At 52.5% G+C, this 23,528-nt stretch overlaps 1 protein-coding gene across 1 annotated transcript; it reads right to left on the reverse strand.

The window, feature by feature from the left end:
* Positions 1-331: 331 nt before the first annotated feature.
* On the reverse strand, positions 332-23,518 carry IGHMBP2 (immunoglobulin mu DNA binding protein 2). The gene is made up of 15 exons (XM_086892091.1): positions 23,398-23,518; positions 22,725-22,894; positions 22,274-22,466; positions 21,680-21,777; positions 17,102-17,265; positions 16,172-16,372; positions 14,030-14,177; positions 12,201-12,375; positions 7,405-7,587; positions 6,941-7,059; positions 5,898-5,992; positions 5,479-5,602; positions 2,739-3,608; positions 2,180-2,352; positions 332-784 (listed from the first exon to the last, which is right to left on the reverse strand). The coding sequence occupies exons 1-15, from the start codon at positions 23,469-23,471 to the stop codon at positions 587-589; spliced, it is 2,985 nt and encodes a 994-aa protein (XP_086748217.1). The 5' UTR covers positions 23,472-23,518; the 3' UTR covers positions 332-586.
* Between the last annotated feature and the right edge of the window lie 10 nt (positions 23,519-23,528).

The raw sequence follows: 23,528 nt of genomic DNA on the forward strand, positions 1-23,528 counted from the left end.
CCAAGATTTGGGCATAGAGAGGAACATCTTGGCCCTATGACCCAAGGCATGGTTTGGGCTCGAGGCCTCCCTTTCCCCATCCCTATTCCCAGGTACACCTGGAGCAGGGCTGAGCCCCCTCCTGAGCCCCTGGCCCAGGTGGGGAGGGAATGGCTGCAGTGTGGGTAGGCCGGGTCCCTCCAGCTCTGAGCGGTGCTGGAGGATTGCTGGGCTGGGACACATCCATTTCCTCAGTCATCCTCCCTGGAACACGGGGTCACCCAGGGTTTCTGGTGCTTCTTTCGATGCCCTGCTGCAGGGCATCCATCATTTGCTGCTGCGGGGACCGATGTGACAGTGACAGCTTTGGGTGTTTATTGCCCGTTTTACCAGCGTGCTCTGGCCACTGAGTGCATCCATCACCCTGTCCATATGGATAACCAGGACAATACAGCAGCTCTCCCTCCCCTGCCTCTGTCCTGCACCTCAGCCCGGCTCCCAGCTCCAGGTTTTCCCCCCAAAATGGAGCCCCTATTCCACCCAGCAGCTTTGCCCCGGAGGGGCTGAGCTGCAGCTTTGAGGTTAAAAAAAGCAGGATTCGGGTCCCTCATTTCTCCTTGTCTTTCTTTTTGCCCTTCCTCTGGCTCGTCAGCTCACTGAGCTTCTTGTCCAGGCGCCGCTGGAGGTGGGCTCGCTTGGCGGGATCCAGGGATTTGTCCTTGGAGCCACTCCCGGGATACAGGACCCCTTCCCGGCTGATCCGCTGCCGTGCGTGGGCCTTGGCCTTCTCCCCACAGCCATGGACCTGGTGGGAGAGAACGGACACCGGGAAGTGGGGCAGGGATCACCCATGTGGGAACCAGGGGCTTTCACACCTTGAGCCTGGAATGCTTTTTTTGCCTGCTTTGCATTCCCCTAAAATCATCTCCCCTCATTTACAGCCATTATTATCATTATGTTATACATTATTATATTACTGTGTTGGTATATTGCTTTATATACTTACATATTTTTATAATTTCAATTTTTTTTTTATTATTTATCATTGCTTACTATTTATCCTATTTATTTTAATTTTATTTTTATTTACTTTCATTTTATATTTAGATTCTATCTTTTTATAGATTTATTCTTATACTTATTGTTTAAAATTAATAATTAATATTTATTATTCTGTATTTTATTAAACCATCATTTATAGCTCCTCTCACACAGAACGAAATCTAAAGATCCAGGTCCTAGGCTCTGAACAGCAAGTTCACCATCCTTTGGGATGGTTCAAGTGGCTCCTTCCACCTCCTTTCCAGTGAACTGGGAAAGGTGTTTTGGGGAAAAGGAGACCTTTTTTAGCCATGAAGCTGCTCCTTTAATGAGCCAAGTCCGACACTGGAATTATCTCTCACAGGTGAGATCCTAAAATCTGATCCCTTTTCTTGGCCCATCCCAAAGTCATTTATGCTTCCATGGAGTGGGGACCCAGCCTGTTCCCTCAGAGCTGTGACAGCCCTTCCTGGGGTTGGGTTGACGTGAATCTGAATGCCTACAATTGTTGGAGCCTCGTTACAATTCAGCAGGGAGAGGCCATTCTGCAGGGAATAAATCTCCATCCCCCTGGCTGGTGAGTGACCATAAATACAACTATTCCTTGCCATGGAAACAGATAGCTCTTGACAGAAGGAAAAGTGTGCCAAGGATTTATAGGGCTGCTGAGCTCCGGGAGGCTCCACAGGGTGTGGAAGCTGTGGGATGAGGAACAAAAACACAGGGAATTCTGAACTGCTGGCCAGGCAGCACTGCACCATGCCTGACCTGTCCCCAGGATTCAGAGAGAATCAGCAAAGGGCTGGGATTGTCCTCAGAACGCAGAGGGAATGTGCAAAGAGCTGGGAATTCAGTACAGGTTCACTCGAGCCTGAAACTTGTGCTTCTCCATTTCTGCTCCCTGCCTCACTTTATCCACACGGCCTCAGAGTGTAAGTGCCAGAAAATGGTAAAGAAGGGCACAAATTGAGAGGAAGACTGAAAAGCCCTCAGGAAGAGGTGAGCAGAACCCAGGTGTCAGCACCTGCCAGCCCTGTGTACCTCAGCTCAGCACAGGCGCTGAAAGGGAGGGCTCTGCTCAAGCTCCCTGCAAGGAAACCCTGCCTAGAGAGCTCCACAAGGAAAATTCCCAGGCTAAGCCCATCCTGCCCCTCCTTACCTCAGGGATGTGGTGGCTGAGGCAGAAGAGCCGCTGGCAGTGGTGGCAGAGCTGGCCCAGGGTGGTGACAGAGGCCTTGCAACGGGGGAAGCCACAGGTCCTGTCAGCTTCGATGGCAGCAGCAATCAGAGCGTCAAAATCCTCTCCGGCTGCGCTCCCAATCACTGGTTTTCCTGGGAAAGGTGAGCACACACCTGGATTGGGGCCTGGGAACAAACCCACCCTCCTGCAGCCACAGGGCAGCCTCTCCCTTTACATCCTTCAGCGTGGGCCAGGTATTCCCCTCTGCTCCTCTCCCTACCCTTGGGAGCCTCCCATGTGATTCCCGAGACTCTCCTGCAAAAGGGTCCCAAAAGGAGAAGTATTTTTCCTTTGACTTAAGGAATGTGCCTCCAGGTATCCAAACCCCTCTACCTGGATACTGCAGCCAGTTCCCACTTCCCTGCAGCTTTCCAAGAGCCACATGCTCCATGCCCAAATCCCAAGGACTGGAGCAAACCCATTGGGATCCATTCAAGGAAGAGCATTAATTGTGCTGGTTAGAAAAAGCTTGACCCACCTTTGGCTTCGCTCTTGTCCTTTTTCCTGCTGCCACGGCTGGGCTCCTGCACCTTCCTCGCTGCCTCCTCCCGCCTGGCTTTCTCCCTCTGGACTCTCTCCAGGTGCAGGGATTTCAGGTCCACTTTCCCTGAGCCCTTGTTGCCTTCCTCTGGCTCCGCAGGGTCAGGGGTGTTCCCGCTGGAATGCTGGGGCTTGGGAAGGGGCTCGGAGGGCAGCGGGGGCTCAGGAAGGGGCTCGGAGGGCAGCGGGGGCTCAGGAAGGGGCTCGGAGGGCAGCGGGGGCTCGGAGGGCAGCGGGGGCTGCTTGGGGAGTCTCTTGCGGACGCTGATGTACCTGTCCCGGCCCTCCCCGGAGCTCAGGTGCTGCAGCCCATACTCCTCGGCCAGCACGTGAACCAGCATCCGCTCGTGGGAGTTCAGGGATGCTGGGAAATCCAGCTGCACCTCGCTGCTCACCAGGAAGGCCGCCAGCATGGCCCTGAACTTGTCCCCACCCTCCTTTGACCCTGAGCCATCTCTCCCAGCTCCGGCAGCACTTGGGGAGCTCCGTGTTCCCGGTTTCTGGCTCCCTGCTCCGGCTGCCGCTGCCTTGAGCTTCCCAGCCAGAGCTGGCCTTGCTTTGGGGCCCGGTGTTTTGGGGCCCTGCTGGCGCTGGGCACAGCCCTCCCCGGGGTAGTTTTGGGGCACGAGGTCATCCAGGTACTCGAAGGCGGAGCGCACGAGGCCGTGCTGGGACAGGTGGTCCAGGAGGCGCCGCAGGAAGGGGCGGCTGCCCACGGTGTGGCTGTCACACACCACGGCCACCTGGCGCCGTGCCCGCGTCACCGCCACGTTGATCCGCCGCTCCTCGGCCAGGAAGCCCACCTCACCTGGGAAGACAGGAGGGAAGGGATGCCAGTGGGGACAGGGCTGCCTGCAAGTAGGGATTTGGTCCAAGTGATCCAAGGATTTCTTGGTTGGAGGGTGAGAGTAGGTGTTCATGGGGCTCTGGTCCCTGCTCACACCTGTTCCTCTTCCTACCTGTGGAAGGCTCCACACTGAGCTCCTGGGATTGGGAAGAGGATAGAAGGCACATGGAAAGGGGAAATATCTCCCTGCCTGGCCCACGACACGAGCTCAGCTTGGAGCTGGGAGCAAACATAAGATGGAGCAGCATGGAAAAGGCTCACCTTGCAACAGAGCACGTAAAGAACTCCCCCCTGCTCCCAAATTCTCTGAGGGTCTGTAGGAGCAGCCATTTGGGAATCTGGGGGGGTTTTGCTCTGCTCACAGACAGCAGCCGGAGCCGGCAGTGCCGGGATGACTCAGGCAGGATCAGCCAGCGAGAGTGGAGCGTGGGTGGCTGCCGAGCTCCCAGCTCCAGGGAACAGCGAGGAGGCCAGTCGGGAAGAGATTAATGCCTCTGCCAGAGCAGTGCCCAGCCTGGCTCTGCCTCAGCAGCCTCATTGTGCTGCCTTGGAGGGACAGGGTGAGGGGGAGCCCCTCTCCCAGCTCTGCAGCTCAGAGAACAATTCCCAGTTTATCTGATGAGGTTTAACCCAGCTGCAGGGGCAAATCCAACTCCTTTGAATCCTGAAATGGTTTGGGCTGGGAAGGACTTTAAGGCTCATCCAGTTCCACCCCCTGCCAGGAATACCTTCCATTATCCCAGGTTGCTCCAAACCCCATCCAGCCTGGCCTTGGACACTTCCAGGGATGTGGCAGCTACAGCTTCTCTGGACAACCTGTGCCAGGGCCTCACCACCCTCACAGTGAAAAATTTCCTCTTAAAAGATTTCCTGCTGGATCAGGAATGGCTGCAGAGGGACAGATCAAGGAGAAGCCTCTCTGTGCCCCCAGGAAAACAATTCCTGCCCCACACCTGAGCTTTGGCCTCTCCCTGTGCAGGAGAAGGGGCTGTGGGACACTCACCATCCCAGGGCCATCAGCTCCCACCAGCACAGGGGTGAGTCACTCCTGGATCAGGACTATTCTTAGTGCTGTCCCCACCTCCATTCTCCCCACAAGGCTGCTTTTCCTTCTCTAGGCTTAGAAAAAGAGGCACCTCCTCCTTACATGCATATTTTTCCCCTTTTTTTCTCATTCCAGCCCTCAGCACTCAGCATTTCACCTCCAGCAGCACAGGTAGGGCCACAGGGCTGTGAGTTTGGAAAGGGAATTGATCCCAGCATGGAACAGAGGTGATCAGAGAGCGATCCTGCTCAGCCAGCTCCACAAAACCTTTCAGCGCCCCGCACAGGAGCCTTGTGCCCCCAGGGCAGCAGCTTTTTTCCAGCTATTAACTTTCACTGCAGCTGCTGATAGCAAAGAACTTGATTTTCTGCTCTAAATTTTGCTCCCAAAAGCAGCATTTTCTGTGCATGGCTTGGGATGCCAGCTCCTGCTCGCTTTCTGCAGGGAACTGACACAAAATGGGCTCAAAACCCAAGAAATTACCCCCCAACTCCCCTAAATGTGGGGCTAAGGGATGTGATATCCTTAGTGCCCTGGTTTAAATAATTTCTGAGGCCTCAAGGGCCAAGAAGCCTTCAAACTGAGCAGTCCTGGACCTGCTGTACTATGGGAGCCTCCTCCTGACAGCAAATATATTCATTAATCAAAAAAGGCTGAAAAGGGAGGGTTTGCCAGTAAATCCATCCAGAGCCAAGTGTTAGAGCACTGCAATTAAACCACAGCACTTGGCTACATGACTTTCCTCCCCATTCCCCTGGGAGCAAGGCTCCAGCAGCGAGGTCTTACCTTTCCTGTTGGATCTGACAAAGGACAGAATCACTGCCTCCTTCTCCCTTCCTTGGAAACCATCCACTGATTTAATTTCCAGCTCGGGGTGGCTGTGGCAAAGGTGCTGTCGGAGCATGTCCACCTGAGAAACAGGCCAAGGGTAGCTTTTCAAGGAAATACATGGGTGAAAAGGATTAAAATGGCACGGTTTTGGGGAAAATCCCTTCCTCCCAAACCCACAAGGACGAGCACTGGCGTCTCCTGAGGCTTTGAGTGGAACACCTCACTAGCAGCTCTTCCCTCCACGGCCTCAAGCTGCTCAAAGGTGCAGGAGTTGGTCCCAAATGCTGGTTAAATTTGGCTCTGCAGCTCTCTGGGATCTTGTGGTGCTCTGTGTGCAGGGAGAAGGGGGATGACTTGAGAGAGGGACAGCTCACCTGGAGGTTGTAGGGGGCCACCACAGCGATGTCCTTGGCCTTCACACCAGCGTCCACCAAGGCCTGGACGTGCATCCCCACCAGCTGGACCTCCCCTGGGACAGGAACAGAGTGTGACAGGAAATAGTGGCTGGAGAAATGAGCCCACCTCCCCCAGAACAGCAGGAAATGCTGTCGTGAACTGGTTATCCAAGATGGTGCCTGGTTCAGAGGTATCTGAGGGGAAAAATTAAATCCTATATGAATTATTTCATGTTTCATTGGCTGGGCTTCTGCTTTGCAGCGATAAACATCAAGACTCTGCAATGAGCTGTGCCAAAAGGCTGCCTCCTAAATTTGGGGAGATCTGCTTCTAATCCCCTGCTCCAAATCCCTGAGTTCTCTCAGACCAGGCTTTTTGGCTGTCTGTGAGGGAACAAGAGCCTCTTGTGTTCAGCAGGGCCCTGGAAATGGTGCGTGGAGAAGTGAGGCTTAAATGATGGTGGGGCTCAAACAGAAAGTAAAAAGATATTTAAACTGGTAAAAACTGCCCTTGTATTTTCCAACCTGACTTTGCTCTCAAGCTCTGTTAACGAAACCTATTTTTTCAGGTGAAAAGTGACAGAACTCGGTGTCCTAGGAAAATCCATGGAGAAGAGCCAGACAGGATCTCTGAGACATGGAAGGAGCAGAGGACTGGGTGGTAATTCTGAGCCTTATCCACAGCCTTCCCAAAACAGGCCTGTGCTCTGCCTGCTGCTGTTTGCCCTTCCTTAGTGTAAAGCACCTACCACAGGGATTCTCCCTGTCCCCAAGCCCTCAGCATGGAGAAATGTCCCTGTAAGGTGACACAGCAGCCAGAGAGGCCACCCACAAGCTGGACACTGTCACCAGAGCTCAAATAGAGCTTGGAGTCCCTGGAGGTTGATCATTTATGGAGGTAAAGATCTCTCAGCTAAGCAAGGCTCTCTGGGACCCCACCTTCCCCAGGGAGACATCCCTGGGATGTGGCCAAGCCTGTGGTGAGCTGAGCACCTCAGTCCATCCATTCTGGCCAATGGTACCTGGATTCCCCTTGGACTGTTCATCCTCCACTTCCAGCTCAAACAGGCCACAGCCAGCGGTGTCTATGAGCAACAAGGGAATGCTGGTCTCTTCTGTGGAGGAGACGCCCGGCAGGTCCCTGCACAAGGTATTTGGGAAAGGGCCAGTTACTGAGGCTGATGTTGCAGCAATATCCACACGAACTGTGGCTGCCCCATCCCTGCAAGAGCCAGGCTGGATGGAATATGGAGCAATCTGGTCTAGTGGAAGGTGTCCCTGCCCATGGCATGGGACTGGGTGGGCTTCCAGCCTTCCAACCCAAACCACTCTGGGATTCCATGATTACCATACCAAAGGAGCAGGCAGAAGACACCTCTGTATCACTCCTGATTAGAGAACAAAAAGGATACCCCCCCCCCCCCCCCCCAGTAATGTCTCCTCAATTAAACAATGGCTGAAACAAAAACACTGCCAAGTGTCCCACCTGAGCAGGTGCTGTGCCACGGAGGGGTGAGCGCTGAGCCGGCCGCCGTAGAGCTCCGAGGACGCCCATTCCATGATGTCCCGGTGCATGCGGTACTGCACCGTCAGCATCCGCACCGCCTGCTCCCCGTAGTGCCCGGCCAGCCGCTCCATCAGGCTCAGGGACAGCCCCTCGGCCGCAGCCCTGCACGGAGAAGCACCTCAGGGTGGGAGTGCCCGTCCCCCAGTGACGGCCCAGGGCGGGATGGGACTCAGCCAGCCCTTCCCGACACACGCCGTGTCTGTCGGGGCCAAGCGTGTCAGTGGGAATGCTGTGGGAGCAACTGCACTCCAGCCCTGCTCAGCACCTTCGTGTGATTCCCCTGGGGTGGCACTGTCACCTCTGTTCCACCTGGGTGCCAACAGTGCTGTCTGTCTGACCCTCAGGGACAGACCTGTGCCATGAGATCACAGAAGCTTGGGCACGGATCCCGTCCCTATAATTCAATGTAAAGCAATGCCAACAGTACGGCCTGGGGAGTCACCACCCCTGGAGGTGTTCAAGGAACAACTGGATGTGGAACTCAGAGCTCTGGCCTGATTGACAAGGTGAGGATCGGTCACAGGGTGGACTCAGTGGTCTTGGGGGTCACTCTCAACTTCAGTGATTCCATGGTTCTGTGATCCATCAGCGTAAGGCTACACCGGTGCTCCTGCAAGCTCAGCCATGGCATCAGCATCACCCAGTGCATTAGGATCAGAGCTCCACCCCAAATTTTGGAATGCCTGCTGCTCACACAGCCAATCCTTGCTGGTTTCATCAAAACCCCTGCTGCTCCAGCATTTCCATCCTTCCCTGGTCATTCATCCTGTGCATGGATGCACCACACTCGTTGCTTTTTCACTCATTAAATCCCCATCATATCCTGCAGTGTCCCTTGTTCATATATGTGGCACAAATTAATCAAATTCCTACAGAATTCAGCCTTTCAGGAGCCTGTTTGCTTTCTCCTGGGCCCATGGAGGATTTGTTGGAAGGCACTGTCTGAGGAATAAGGATGGGAAGTCGTTGCACTTGGATTTTGTGAGCGTATGGAGATTTTTCATAGTGAGGCTGACACTGAGGGGTGCTGGTGGCTGCCAGACACAATGAAGCAGCATGAAGATGATGGAATGATGACAGGGAACAGCTCAGGAAAATGCTTTCCATCAAGCTCTGGGGCACAGCACGCATCCGATCCCTGCCGGGGGAATTCCAGCGCTACACGGCCTCACAGTGAGTGGATTGCTGTGGCACCAGCCAGCCCTGCCACACTCACCACAGGCACTTGGGAAATGTGACAAGAGACTGCCAAGTCATTAACCCTGCAGAAGGGACAATTAAGGACAAATCTTTCCCTCATTAGCTCTCCTCCTTGCTGAATAACAGGATGCAGCACACAGGCAAAAAAAGGGGAATAACCTCTGTATGGACAGAGCTGCAGGACGTGGGAGTCAGCAGTTTGTCAGAGGTGGGCTGGGGTGGATGGGATGAGGGGACATGGCAAGATGTGGGGTTGGGGGATGCATTCCTGTTATCAGGAATTAACTTGATTCTCCCAGCTCTGCTCTGCCCACAGAGCCAGGATAGGAAGGAGATTTAGCAGGGAGAGCTGTTGGCACTCAGGATGAAGCACATGCCTGAAACAGCCAACAAACCTCACAGCAAGCCTCAGGAATGATGCTCTTCCAGCACCATTCCCACCACAGGGATCCACAGGAGGTTATATGCTGAATTAATAATGAGGAATTAATCTGCTCGGGAATATTTCACCTGTTAATAATTTGCTATTATTTTACCACTCGATCAATTCCTCCAGTGGTTGATTTCTCTGCCAACGAAATCCTGAGTGCCCTGAGCAGATGTTTTTAACCTATTGATTGCTTTAGAGAAATAAAATAGGGATAAGAGGTTGGACAGACAGAATCACACATGGGATGCTTGGGAATATCTACTGTAAAGTACCTAAAGCACAGCTGGGAAAGGCAGAATTCCCAAACCCAGCCCACAGCAAGCAGGATTTGTTGCTAACATGGTTTCACCTTGTTTTGCCTGCAGGAAATGCTGTGCTTGGCCAGCCTGCACTGAACGTGTCCAGAATGATCAGTACTAGGAGAAAAACAGGAATTGTTTCCCATGGAAGGCTGGAGCTGTGTCCTCAGTCATGGTGTATTTTTCCTTATTCATCCCTGAGACAGGAGATGCTGGTGTGACTGATCCCTGCAGTACACGCTGGATTTGACAGGAAAAGCCTGGAGAAGGAGGTCACCATGTTTTCCCACCTCAGGAACTCCACATTAATGGATTTAATTCATGGATGTGCACCGCAACATTCCAGCTGTGGGGGCTACCAGAGAAACCCAAGCCCTGGCACTTCAGTGACAAAGTGAAAGGAACTCTCTTCAGACATTCCATGGGAATCAGCACATGGATTTGGAATGGTGCAGACATCCAGACTGCCCATTGACAAACAAGGTGGCAAAATGTCCCTGTGTTTGTCCAGGAAAAGGGTTGAGAGCAAGAGGTTTGATAAGCATCTGCCAGTACCTGAGGGGAGCAGAACCAAATTAATATATCAGAGCCCTGATGTGGAGATGAATTCATTGGGAAAATGGATGGAATGAGGGCTCCAACAAGTCAAACAAATGTTCCTGTCAGACTGCAGGAAGTGCCCTGGCATGGAGATGCCCACAAGGACAAAATGGAAGAGGAGGGAGATGGAAGATGCTGCCTGTGAGTGTTGGCTGGAGCTGCTGAAGGAATCTGAGGAATCAGAGGGGGCTGGAATTTGCCAGCATGGACTGGAAGGTGTGTGTGGAGATGCCCTCTGCACCCTGGGACAGCTCCAGGTGTGCCAGAAAGCAGGGAAGAGGAGCAGCCTTCAGACCCTCTGTCAAACATTCCCTAGGCCTCAATGGGTCACTGCTGATAGGAGCAGGTAAATGCTGATTCCATGGAGGAAAAAACAGGTAACAGGAATGTGGATAGAGTCCCACAGCATTCCTGCTGGACTTCCTTCCCGAGCAGGACTGACTTCCCTTGCTGTAGTAACAGCCGAGCCTCCTGCCAGCCTGGATTCATCCCCAATAGCTTCAGACCCTTCCCTGTGGCCCCAAAAATAGGAGCCCACCCACTCCAGGCCCGCTGTCATCAATGGAGAAGGGGAAGGTGGGCGGAAGGGTTGGAGTCCTCCGCATGAATCATCTCTGGAAATAGCTCCTTGCTTCCCCTGAACCACAGAGGAGGTGGCAGGTGATTCGGGGCCTTTGTAGGAGCTCTGGAAATACCCACGGAAGGAGGTGGAAGGGATCTGCCTCTGTGCCGCTTCCTGGCCTGCAGGGAACGTGGAAAGCCCAAACACTGGGCTCTTCAGCATCCCATTTATTTGTATCACACCTGTTCAGGGTGGAAAAGATCTTTCAGATCATGGAGTCTGATGTCCCCCCAGAACTGCCAAGGCCACCATGTCAAAAGTTGATGGAGAGAAAAGCTCCTCAAGCAGGAGGAGTGGGAGATCCAGGAGCTTTGCAGGATGTGAGGAGCTTTTGGCTGCCAGCTCCAGCCAAGGCTCCTGGCAGCAGACACCGTGACAGAGCAGAAAAAGGCAGCTGCTATAATGTTTTTGGAGTGAAAAAAAGCTGCTTTTGTCTCAAAAGAAGGAGCCAAAAGTGACACCAACTGAGCATCAGCCCCGTTCCAGAGCAACAGAGCTGTGATTTTTACTGTTTTGCCCTTAATCTGACAGTCTGGGGGAAAAAAAGCATGCTGAGGCTGCTGAGGGGGATCCAGCTGGATGGGCACTATGGAGCTATGGAGCATTATGGAGCTATCATGCAGACTTTCTGGAAGAGAAGAGGGACTTCATGCACCACTTACAGAAAATAATGATAACCCTGAAATTAGAAGGACCAAATGGCCAATTTCTTCTTGCTACCAACAAGATACCAAAAAGTGCCTTGCTTGGAAAATCCAGGCATGGAGAGCCAGCCTGAAAATTCACAGGGAATAAACAGCAGGGAAACCAAGAGTGGAGGGCTCTGGAGAGGCTTTTGGAGCTCACCAGCCTGGACACTTCCAGGCAGTTGAGCATGTGTTTATCACCTGCCAAGATCTGCAGAACAGCAAGCTTTTGAGAGGGCATCTGAGAGAGGTAAAATGAGAGGAAGCTGCAGCCCCTGAATGTTGTTCTCACTGTCTCTCGGCCATGTGCAGGGAGCTTCTGCCTGCCTTGGATTTTTAATTTCCTGTGCTCAAAATCCAAGTGAGATGGCAGATACCCGTCTTGTTCATTATTTTCTGGAAGCAGGAGAGGATGTTTATGAAGTCAGCCTATTTCTCTGCTTCTGTGGTTCAGTAATTCCAGATATGGAGCTGCCTAAACCAGATAAACACGAGCACATTTATGTTTTAAATTACTCAAAGATTCCTCAGTACTCTTTGCAGCATCTCCCTGGAAGCACAGGCAATTTTCACTATTCACAGATCTTTTCCACAAACTAACTGTTCTTATTATCCACGTTGTAGGGATTGGGAAGTTTTATAATCCCTGAGGTGTGTGATAATGCAGCATCTCACTGGGCCAATTCACATATTAATACATTAAATAAATAAATGTGGAAACCACAGAAGCAGAACTAAAGGAAAGACTTGGATGAGCCTGAGGATAAGCCCAAATGCATTCCACAGAGCCTGCAGGCAGCACAGATCACCACGAAATGTCTCCAAACGTGAGGGATTGGGAAGCTGCACAAAGAACAGGGAGGATGCAGCATTTTTACCTGTGGGAGATGATGGTGGGGGGCAGCTGCTTGTGATCCCCCGCCAGGATGCACTTGGGAGCCTTCAGCAGAGGGATCCAACAGCTGGCTTCCAGAGCCTGGGCACACTCATCAATCACCACCAGGTCAAAGTGGGTTTCAGGCAGCAGCTTCAGGGGGCCGTCTGAGGAAGCGCCTGGTGGAAGGAGAAGGTTTCCAAGTGAGCAGGGAGGCGAGGAAGAGCAAGGAACCTGCTCTGGAAACAAACCTCACAAGTTGTAATAGTGATTGAGACAATTGAAATAATGTTTCTTTGCAGAGATTTAGGAATTCAGCCCTGCCAAACACGTATCCATTGATGTGTGTAAGTCAGGATTGTTTTTGCCAGTTCTTCTTTGTCCTTTTTTTCCCTGGCATCTGGGCCCAGAAGCTTCCAAGTATCTTTGGGAACAGCAGCGAAGCCCAGATGCCAAAGAGAACAATATGCTCCAGTGCTTCATCTGGAGCAGAGCAAGGAACACCCACCTTCCTGCTGCCCCCCAATGCCAACAAAACTCCTCATCCCCAAGTGAGAGGGTGAGGGACTGACTGGGGATCCACCTGTCTGGTAACTGAGGGACACCCTGAGAGGGGGAGATGGGCTGAGACCCCTATGCCTCTGCTCCTCCTCGTGGCACTAGGGAAAGGAGACTGGAACCAGAGAGCCACGGCAAGAGCTGATTTTTAACATCAGAATTCCATTTGTAACATTTGTCTCCTTACAGACATCCTGCTCTATCCCAGATCCACTGATAAGTGATCCAGGCATTGACCAGAAATCAGAATTCCAGAAGCCCTGAAGTTCACAAAGAAGAAGGGTGCAAAAGGAGGAGGGCAGTCTCCCAGCCCAGGGGATTTTTATTCACAGAAATGTTTTTTCCAAAGCTCCTGTGCTATTGCAGCTCTGAGAGCAGAGATTTGGCTTTACCACTGTAAATCCTGTTGCCTCTGCAGCTCTGCATCACTTCAGACATTCAAGTTTGCCATCAAAGACACTGTTTTCCTTCCAAAACCATTTTCCAGCCTGTATGAATCTGCTCTGGTGAGTAGTACAGTTATAACTCGATTTTTGCCACTTGCACAGACCCCCAGCTGGCTGGGAAGCTCCAGTTCCAGGGATAATCAGAGCTGACCAACAAAAATACCAGTTTTACTGGGAGGAGGAAATCTCCCCCTTTCTTTCAGCAAATAAAAAGGAGTGACAGGCCAGCTCCCAGGGACTAAGACACAGAAGGATTTATCTTTCCACTAACATTCATTCCAGTAACTTGCTTTTTTATGATGTAAAATTATTGATGTTTCCTTTCAGCAAATGACCCTTGAGCAACCAGATCTGAAGTTTGTAAGTGGGCCCTGGGGTATGAAAAGCTCCCAGTGTCCCAGCCCAGTCAGGCCAGCCAGTAAAGCCCTTCCACACGTGCCAAACCTTCCCACCTGCAGCTGCCCGACGGACACTGGAACTGCTCCCTAAAATCCCATGTCACATCATTTGGGTGAGTGCAGAACCAGCCACACGCAGCCTGGGAGCAGGCTCTGGAAACACGTGCTGGATTCCATCAGTCCTGGAAAGGGTCCAAGCAGGGAAGCGATCCCATGTGATTTATGCAATCGAGAGCAGATTGCACACCTCCAGCAGCACTTGTTTACTCACTGCACTCCCAGCTCCTACTCAGAGCCAACAGGAGGGGCCCTTCCAGATCCATATTCTGTGCTCAACAACATCCTGTGCCACAGTGGAAGCTGGGAGAATCCCACTGCCCGTGGTTTACCTGGCAAAGGGAGGGAAAACAACAAGCAGGAGGATCTCACACCTGTGTTGGTGGCAAGGACAACGCTGGCCTGGCTGAGGGCTGTAGCCATGGCAGCCTCTTCTCGCTCCTTCAGCTCCTTCCTCAGGGTTTTAATCTCACCCAGAAAATGGCTTCGCTCTCCCTTGTCTTGGGCCTTTTTGGTTTTTGCCTAGAAAATAGAAAAAAAATGGGATAGAGCCAACTGCTGCTGCTCAGTTCTGGTCATGTCTATGACCAGCCAAAGCATCTGGGCATGCAGCACGGAGGAATACTTGGGAAGAGGAGTCTTGTTTCTCTGCTGGGGGAAAGACTGGGATTTCTTATCTTGTTCTGAGGAAGCAGAGCCTTTCTGGAAGCAGGAGGACTCCCCAAGCCCCAGCAGCAGTTCTGCCACCTCAAACTGGCCTCTTTGAGCTGCTGGAAAGGATCCAGAGCAGCATCCAGATAGGCCCAGGGCTTTTTTTAGCAGGTATTAAATGTATCTACCACCCCAATCCACCAGCACTGGGCACCAGCACTGCCAGAGCAGCAGCCATGGGACCACAGCTCAGCTATGGCTCACTGAGCAATCCCAGATGGAAACTGGGATTATTTCCCTGTAGGAAAGGCTGATGATTTGGGAAGGATGAAAAGGCTGCAGACAGAAGTTCTTATATGCACCCAAAACAGTAAGACCTACTGGTTCCTAGATTTATGCCATGGATGGATGGATGGATGGATGGATGGATGGATGGATGGATGAATGGATGGATGAGCTCAGCCCCCTGTTTTGGTTGAACTCAAAACTGTGACACCTCCATGTGTCTGTCAGGTGTGGTCGAAATGGGCTCAGGAATTCCAGGGGTGGGATCATCGGCCCTGAGGATGAGGTCAGTCTGGATGTCACCCATTCCTAGCTAGGGATTAGGAATATCACCTTTAATCATCCCCACCTGCCTCATATGGACTTTCTCATCCACTCACTGGTTTGGGAATCTACTTAAGGCCAGCTCATGGAGTGAGCTTGGTTTCTTTCTTGGATTCCCTGCCTCATCCTCCTGGACTGTTCCCTGATCCTCCTCAGCATCCCTGGAGCTGGACTGGCCCTGGACTGTGCTGCATTTCTTTCTCAGTACTGTGGGGCTGAAACCTTGCTGGGGCAAGGAGTATCCAGAAGCTGAGTTCCAGGAAATCTCGAAGCCAGGTGAGGGAAAGAGGCACAAAGGGGTAGGAAATGCCTCAAGAGGGCACAGGTTTTCATTTCTGTTACTGCTCCTTCTGTGGCCTGGGGTGAAGGGAAGGAGAGAGAAGAGTCAAAATGTGGAGCTGCAAAGGGTGAAACTGTTCCAGTGAAAAGCAGGGAATGTGGCAGTGGAGAAACAGAGGCAGGAGGAAGAAAAGATGGGTCAGGACCTTGGAGATGAGCTCTCTGCAGTCAAGGGCAGCTTCTGTGACAGACTCCTCCCAAGGAGATAAAAGGGAAAATTAATCACCAGTGAGAAAGATGGAAAATAAATTAAGTAAAAAAACGGCTTTTGGACAGTGCTGCCACCAGAAAAGGGAAGGAAAATAACCTAACTAGCATCAAATCCTCACCCCAAGTACTGGAGCTATGTTGTGAGAGAATGTTAGGAGAAATTAGGGTGAGAAAGAAGAAATTAAGGATGCATTTTAAAATGTGCTCTGCTTTCTACTTGAGGTGGCTGAGAGTGGGAGGGAGTATCAGGACAGGCAGACAGCTTGTTAGGAAGTGAATTAATGATGGGAATGTTTCTCTGGTAAAGACGAGGGCATGGATCAGGCCAGACAGGTGATGTGAGGGGCAGCAGCTCCCCACACAACAGCAGGGTCTGGAATTTTCCCACTTCCATGAGGGATTCAGGCAGGAGGAGTTCTGCCCTCCAGCACATGAAGATTAGAGAATTTCAAAATGGTTTTGGATTAGAAGGGATATCATGGATCACCTCATTCCACCCCCTGCTACGGGCAGGGACATCTTCCACTATCCCAGGTTGTCCCAAGCCCTGTCCAACCTGGCCTTGGACACTTCCAGGGATGGGGCAGCCACAGCTTCTGTGAGACATCCACTTCAGGGCTTTCCCACCCTCCCAGCAAAGAACTTCTCCCTGATACCTGTGGGATACACATTCCCACCCCCGCGGGATGCATTGCAGGGCCACGAACCCATGCATGGTCCATGTCCCTCCTGATGTCAGCCACGATCTGGGCGTTGTCCCCTCGGGCCAGCACGGCGTCCAGGGAGTGCTGCTGGATGGGCTGCAGCAGGCGGGCGGGGTGGCCCAGCCGCAGCAGCCGCGCCCCCCGGCCGGCCAGCCGCTCCACCAGGTTATCCACAGCCACGTTGGACGGGGCACAGCACAGCACCTGCCGGGGGACAAACACGGCCTTGGCACCTCTGAGGGCACCCAAAGGCTGCAGCAGAGGTATCCAAGCAGGAAGAGGCAGGGAGAGGGAGATTGGCGTGCTTGTGTTGGGAATAAACTGCTGGCGTCACCACGGGTGATTCCCTCCTGGCTTTGCAGCACTTCCCTAGGGTCCCCAGTGAGCACCAAACCTGAGCTCTGTCAGCACTGCAGCTGTGGGGAAGTCCCTGCAGGCTGAGCCAGGCTCTGGACTAGTGCTGCTCCAATGGGAGCTGCTCCAGCTGCCACAAGGCCCAGGAGTGTGCAAAATAATCACAGAAACCTGGAATGGTCTGGGTGGGACCTTAAAGCCCATCCGGTCCCACCCCCTGCCATTGCCAGGGACACCTTCCACTATCCCAGGCTGCTCCAAGCCCCATCCAATCTGGCCATGGACACTTCCAGGGATGGGGCAGCCACAGCTTCTCTGGGCAACCTGTGCCAGGGCCTCAGCACCCTCACAGGGAAGGGTTTCTTTCCAATATCCAACCTAAATTTCCCCTCTTCCCATTTGATGCCATCTCCCCTTGTGGGATCCAACCCAGTTCCTGATGAAGAATTCCTGTAAAGCTTCCCTGTATGCCCCTCCCATGACTGGAAGGCTGCTCTGAGGTCTCCACACAAGGCCAGGTGGTCACTGGTGGCCACCTGAGGTGGTCCCTGTCACCACAGCCCTGGCACCAAGTCTCACCTTCAGGCCCTGCTGCACAGCCTGCAGGATGATCTCCACCAGGGTCGTGGTTTTTCCTGTGCCTGGAGGCCCGTGGATGATGGCGAGCTCCCTCTGAGCCAATGAGAAGGACACAGCTTCCTGCTGAGACTCATCCAGGGAGGCATTGAAGAACTCCAGAGGTTCTGGGGAGACAGCAGGAGAGTCACTGGGACCTCAGCCCCAACTGGGAAGAGGCTGGGAAGCACAAATCCAGAAATACATGGAGCTCTCTGCACCCAGCCCAATTTCATTTGATAATGAGGAGAACCTTGGGAAGAAAGCACTGTGAGGCATGGAGGACCCCAGAAGGTAAAAATAAGCTTTTTATGCTTCCAAAACATACAGGCTCTCTCCCCATCCTGCACTCACGCTTCCCCATCCCCTCCCCAGCCCTGATAATTTGCCTTCAGCCAGTCAGTGATGGAATTCTCAGAATTTAAGAGGCATTTAGCTGCTCCAGCCTCAAACAGGTAGGTTTTCCTGGCTCTGGAGGGAGCTCTGGGTTTGTTTTGCAGGGGAACCAGCATCTTTAGTGTAATCTTCAATGAAAACTGGGAAGGAAGTAGCAGATCTGGCAAACAAATCCCTGCCAGTGAACAAACCCAGTGCAGCACCAGTGAAAAATCAGAAAAACCTCTGTGAGCAGAACAGAGCAGCCCTGTGGTGGTCAGCCAAGACTGGGAATGAAGGCAGGAAAAGGTACAAACAGCAATTTAAATTATAAAACTAAAATTAGTTTCTTCTTTGATAAGTGAGGGGAAAAAAAAGAGAAAAGAATATGCAAATCGCATTAGAAGAGAATTGGTTTCACTGCAGAAACTGAATTCCCAAAAGCTGCTTTTTAACCTCCCAGATTTATCTCATTTAGGCCCAAATTTATTCTCATCCCCCCCCTCCCCTAATCCTAATGCTAATCTCCTTGTTCATTATGGGAGTTAATTACAGCAGGGATGATGACTCATTACACCGAGGTTTCCTGAAAATAACGTTCCCACAAAAGCTTATATAAGACAAGTCTCTGGGCATCCTTCCCTGCTGGGCATCATGTGGCTCATCCCTGCCTTTGCATTAAGGGCTGGATTAAAAACATGGGAGTTTCTTCTGGTTTTAGGCAGGTGAACCTGCAGCTTTTGAAGCAGCACCACTAAATGAGGTTAAGCAAGAGACACTCATTGAGAAGGTGATGATGAAGAGAGAAATGGCACTTAAATGTGCCTTTTGCTGTCACTCTGCCTCTTGGTTTATATGTAAATTTGGGGTGAGTGTGTTAATGACTAAGACAAAACCAGGAAGCATCCCATGGGCTGGGGAAAAAGCAAGAACAGCTTCAAACCTGAAAGGCTTTTCCCACAGCGAGGAACAGCCGGGATGTGGGAGTCATTGATGCTTCCTTGCTCAAGGATGAGCTCAGGAACTTCTCCAGGCCTGTGCCCACCCTCATCCCTCCTAACCACAGGCTGCCAGGAGCTGCTGTGTGGGAAGGCTGGGATTGTGCCTCTCCTGGGCTGGCCACACTGGTGGGGAGGAGGGAAGAGCCTCTTATGGGATGCTGTGGCTCCTCCAAACTCTTCTCCCTGCAGCAGCTGAGCTCCAGGTACCCTCACCTGAAGAAATCCTTGGAATGTGTCCCACTGGTGGCCAGGTAATTGTGCTCTGATGCACAACTCCATTTATTAGTGTTAAAAACCAAATCACCTTGGCCAGGTTGGTGGCCCAACATTCCCAGGAACTGAGATTATTTTTTTTTTTTTTTTGCACAGTTCCAGCAGTTCTGGTGAGGCAGTGGGTTGGGGGCATGATATCCAAGCCCAGGAAAACGGTATTTGCACCAAAAAGGGATGGGAACAGCCCTTCCTGGGAAGAAGAGCCCAGGTTTTCCAGAGCTGGAAGTCCTTTCCACGGTATATTCCTCCCCAAGAGCAATCCAGACCCCCCCAGCAGCTATTCCCTGGTACAACCTCACTGCAGCCAATGCTGCTGGACAAAATCCAGGTGGGTACTTCAGCCTGGATCAGAACTTTCCCTGTTCTCCAGAGGAAATATCTGGCAGCTGAGTTGTCTGGACTGCTTAGTCTTCCCCAAGAATCTCAGAGGCCTCTCCACAGTCCCTGTGATGACAAGAGGTGTCACAGGGCAGAGGGACGAGAAGCATTTCAGGTTTTTTTGCAAGTGCCAAAATGCCAAGAAAGTCTTGCTGGAAATCCCTGGTGCTTCCCCAGTACTCTGCTGCCAGATTGGCTTTTTCTGAGGACATTCCTGCCCTTTCACCAGGATTTTTAATTGCTTTTTTCCCTTTTCAAATGTTTTTACAACTATGGGTAGAGCTGGACGTGAGCCAGGAACAAAAAGGAACATTCCTGACTTTCTGCAGCCCAGGAGCACAGGAGAGAGCTGGCAGCTATCAGTGACCTGCACAGGTAAAGCAGAACCTCCTTTCCAAAGGGAAAAGGGACATGTCCTTCTTGGACGGCCAGGAGGAGCACAGCAAGCAGAGCAATGCTGGCCTCTGCTGGCAAGCAAAGCCTCTCCACTCCCCTAACCATTCCCAAAATGTATGGATCCCACATGGATGCTGGGATCAGGGGAGGATTGTTTGGAGGAGATCCCAGGTGTGGAAGGTCCAGCAGGGCCACGAGTGCAGGTCAAACTAGGAGACAAGGAGGGAATTTTTGATGGGGGAGCACCCGGATTCTGCTTCCCAAGGAGTCTGATAAGGGCAAAATTCCTGCTCAGTTCAGACTCTGCCCTTTTTGGAAAAAATGTTCTCCCACTTGGCACCTTCCTGGAGGCAGCAAGGTGAGGTGGGGAAGTGCTTTGAGCCAGTCCCAATCTTCACTGCAGGTCCTAGATACCCACTGGAGAGCCCTTCCTTTCCTTTTTCCTTAGGTTATTCTTCCCACAGCCTGTCCCATGTTTTTGTGTTATGCCAAGGGTATTTATTGTTGCATATTTAAGTGTTTTGAAAGGACTTGGGCTTTGATGTGTTGTGTTGGGCTGCTGCTGTCTGATAATTAATTACTGAAATGCACAGCGGTGTCAGAACCCACCTACAAGATTCCCTGATTGCAAAATTAGGATTCTCCTCTTGTCCCCCACACTTAAACAAAAAAAAAAAAATCAGATTCAGGCTTCTGCAGCTGCACATTTCACCTGCTGGAGCGGATTCTGCCCTCTCTCCCACCTGTGGCTCCCTGGTTTCTGATGGAAGCGAGCTCGTCTCGCATCCCAGAACGGTGTTGACACAGATGTGTGTCTAGACAGCCAATTTCATCAGCTGTCCAGGGTTTATTGACTCAGCCTGCTGCTGATGGGTTTGTTTGAAACCAGGTAACGGACAGGATGAGACAGATGACCAAAGAAACCAGGCTAATGGGTGCTTTGTCATGGAAGAAGAGGCTGTGACATGGAAAAGCTGCCTGAGTACTGTGAGGTTTGTCTGGCAGAGCCCTTCAGCTCAGGGCAGGCTTATTCCAAGTTATTATCCCTTAATTCCTGGCTGGTACAACATCTCTCTAGCTGGGGAGAAAGCAGCTCTGAAGGGAGGAGGTAACTGCAAGGCCTTTGTGTTCATATTGCACCTCTTCTGTCTGTCTAGCGTGGCTCAATCTATCCATCAATATTCCCAGTGCTGAGGAGATGGAAAATTCATCTCTGCTCAGCCTGGCCCAGCTGAGCAATGTGGTGAAAAGGAGTTTTCCTTTATTAGAGGCAGTTCTGCTCCCTCAGGGGTAAAAGCACTGTTGAGGAAAGTTGGTTGATTAAAATTTAATTATTTTATTTAATATTAAAATCTTGAGTGCACCAAGGTCCCCAGGCAGCCAAAGGGCTAAAAGGTTTGACTCAGACTGGGATCAGTGCTTAGAGAAATGGGGATAGGACTCATTAACACCCATTTTTTGTCCTTGGCACATCCTATCAGAAGTCAAGCCTGGCTGAAGGGGATGGGAGAGAGGCATATCATGGTGGGCAGCCAAATCCGGGAATCTAAGGAAGGGAAACAGTGCAGGGAGCTGTGGAGGGGAGGAAAAGGGATAGAACCCTGGCAGGGATGGATGGCATGAGTGGGGAGAGCAGAGCTGAGCTCTGTACATGGCTTAGACACAGCTCACCCTCCTGGGCAGCTCAGCCCCACCCTCAGTTTCCCTCATTCCCTGACTTTTGCATCCTTCCCTTCTGTCAGGGAATAATATCCATTAGGAGTTGTTGATACCTGACACAGCTGCTGATCAGAGGCTTTGCTCTCCCCGTGGCTTCTCCGAAAGGCGAAGCTGCATAATTTCATCTTCACTTTTTTCAAACAGGCACAACAGAGTAGATACTACTTATATCCAAGTTTTTGTCAAGGTTCTTTCCATGAGGAAAGTGTGCCCAGTATAAACCAGTATGAACATAATGCTACCAGGTGCAGCACCACTGGTGACTCGGATTGAACACTGGGGTCTTTTCTGGAGCAAAGTGGCTGCATGTGTGGATAAAAACAGGGATCAGAGCTATTTGTGTCTTCAGGGGCAATTCCCAAGGATGCTCACCAAGCCTGATATAAAAAAGAATCCTTACTTGTTTCAGGGAACGCCCTGGGAGCAGAGGCAAAGAAGAGGACATCAATCAGGTCGGAGGCTGGGCCACCACGGTACTGCTTGAGTGCAGTTAAAGCTCTGCCAGAGAAGGAAATATCCAGGTTACAGGCGCAACAGGAATTCTTTGGGGACTCCCAAGTGCTCAGAGACAGGCTGTGAGTAAGGACTCAACTATTCCAAAGCTGAACAATTCTACCCCACAAGACTAATCCCACACAATTCCTGCATCTCCACACACATCCCTGTGCTGGTCAGGCTTCCACTTCTCATGGTCCCTGCTTGGTACAGCCAAATCTGCTTTTTCAGTGTGTTTACCCAGCAAGGAGCTGTTCACTCCTCCTACCAGGATGGAAAAAGGCCTACAAGAGTGTTCCAGACGTGATGCAGCGGGACCAAAACACAGCTGGGAGAGGGAAAGGGAAGAGCAGGACCAGCCAGCAGGTGGCTAAACTGAGGCTGTTGTGAAGCTCTAGAAGAACAAATCCAAACTGGGAAGGCTCTGGGAAGAGCTTTTCCAGACTAAACTTGTCACTCCTCCTCCTGCTGGGCAGAGTGAGCCTGGGTGAGCCCTCACCTTTTGAGCCTGTTGTAGGTGACGTCGTTGGCCAGCTTGAGCAGGCGGAAGGAGCGCTCGTGGTCCATGGCCAGCTCCCCATCCCGGGGCTCCTCCAGGGCCACCGTCACTGCCTTGGGGGTGACACGTGTCACCACACCCGTGCACAGCGGGTCCCCCTGCCCAGCCGACTCATAGAGCCCCACGATGTCCCCTGCAAAGGTTTGAAGGGACAGACAAATGTGTCACTATCCAGGGAAGTTGCTATCTTTAGATAGTTGCACTATCCGGCTGCCCCATTCCTGGAAGTGTCCAAGGCCAGGCTGGACAGGGCTTGGAGCAACCTGGGCTAGTGGAAGGCATTCCTGCCCACAGCAGGGGTGGGAGTGGGTAAGCTTTAAGGTTCTTTCCAACCCAAACCATTCTAGGACTGCATGATCTCTTTCTTTGGAAAGAAGGGAGCGTCACTGACCAGGCCCAAAGCTGTTGGAGGGCAGCTCGGCGTCCGAATCCCACTTCCTGGGCTGGAATGTCACGAGGAGACGCCCGTAGAGGCCGGTTCTCTGGCTGGTGACCTGGAGCTTGAGCAAGCAGACGCCCCTCCGCTGCAATTCCTTCAGGGAGACACTCTCCTGCCATGCCCTGGGAACCACACACGGGTGGGATCACCACGGGGTGAGGCTGAGGGTCACAGCTCCAGCAGACAGAGCGGAATGACCTATCCCTGGCTCCCGGCACCTCCATCCTCATGGCTGGGTGTCTGTACCGCCAAGGGCATCTAAGGGGACGGCTTGGTGCTACGGGGGCGAGTCCAGCAGGATTCCCCATGGATCAGAGCCCTGTGGGCTGGGTTTCCTAAGGGGTGAGCTGGTTAGGAAGGTGGGATTCCAGCAGCATTCCCACAGGTGACAGGAGGGCTTCCTAGAGGTGACAGGGGGCCCCAGGGGAGGGCTCCCTCCGTGTTTCCCATGGGTGACAGCAGCTCCCAGGTGAGGGTCCCTCTGCGTTCCCCACAGGTGACAGCGCTCCCGTGTCCCCCCCACAGCCGCTGTGGCCGCTCCGTAACCCCCAGGCGGTCGGTGCCGTGTGCCCGGCGGCCGGTGCCGTGTCCCCGGCGGTCGGTGCCTGTGCCGTGAGCGCCGCACCTGCTCTGTTCCAGCTCGGCCTCCCGCTCGTCCCGCAGCAGCTCCAGGTGCCGCTCCGCCGCCTCGGCCGCCATGGCCCGCGCAGGCCCCGCCCCCCGGGCCCTCAGGCCCCGCCCCCCGGGCTCCCTGGC

This window comes from Cyanistes caeruleus, chromosome 6 (assembly GCF_971803275.1).
Source record: "Cyanistes caeruleus chromosome 6, bCyaCae1.hap1.1, whole genome shotgun sequence".
Taxonomy (NCBI): Eukaryota; Metazoa; Chordata; class Aves; order Passeriformes; family Paridae; genus Cyanistes; species Cyanistes caeruleus.

Excerpts from the sequence above, each read along its gene's own strand:
- IGHMBP2 (XM_086892091.1), bottom strand. The coding sequence starts at position 23,471 with ATGGCGGCCGAGGCGGCGGAGCGGCACCTGGAGCTGCTGCGGGACGAG. Across the intron at positions 22,895-23,397 it reads GCCGAGCTGGAACAGAGCAG|GGCATGGCAGGAGAGTGTCT; the intron begins GTGCGGCGCTCA and ends TGTGGTTCCCAG. Across the intron at positions 7,588-12,200 it reads CCCACCATCATCTCCCACAG|GGCTGCGGCCGAGGGGCTGT; the intron begins GTAAAAATGCTG and ends TTCTCCGTGCAG.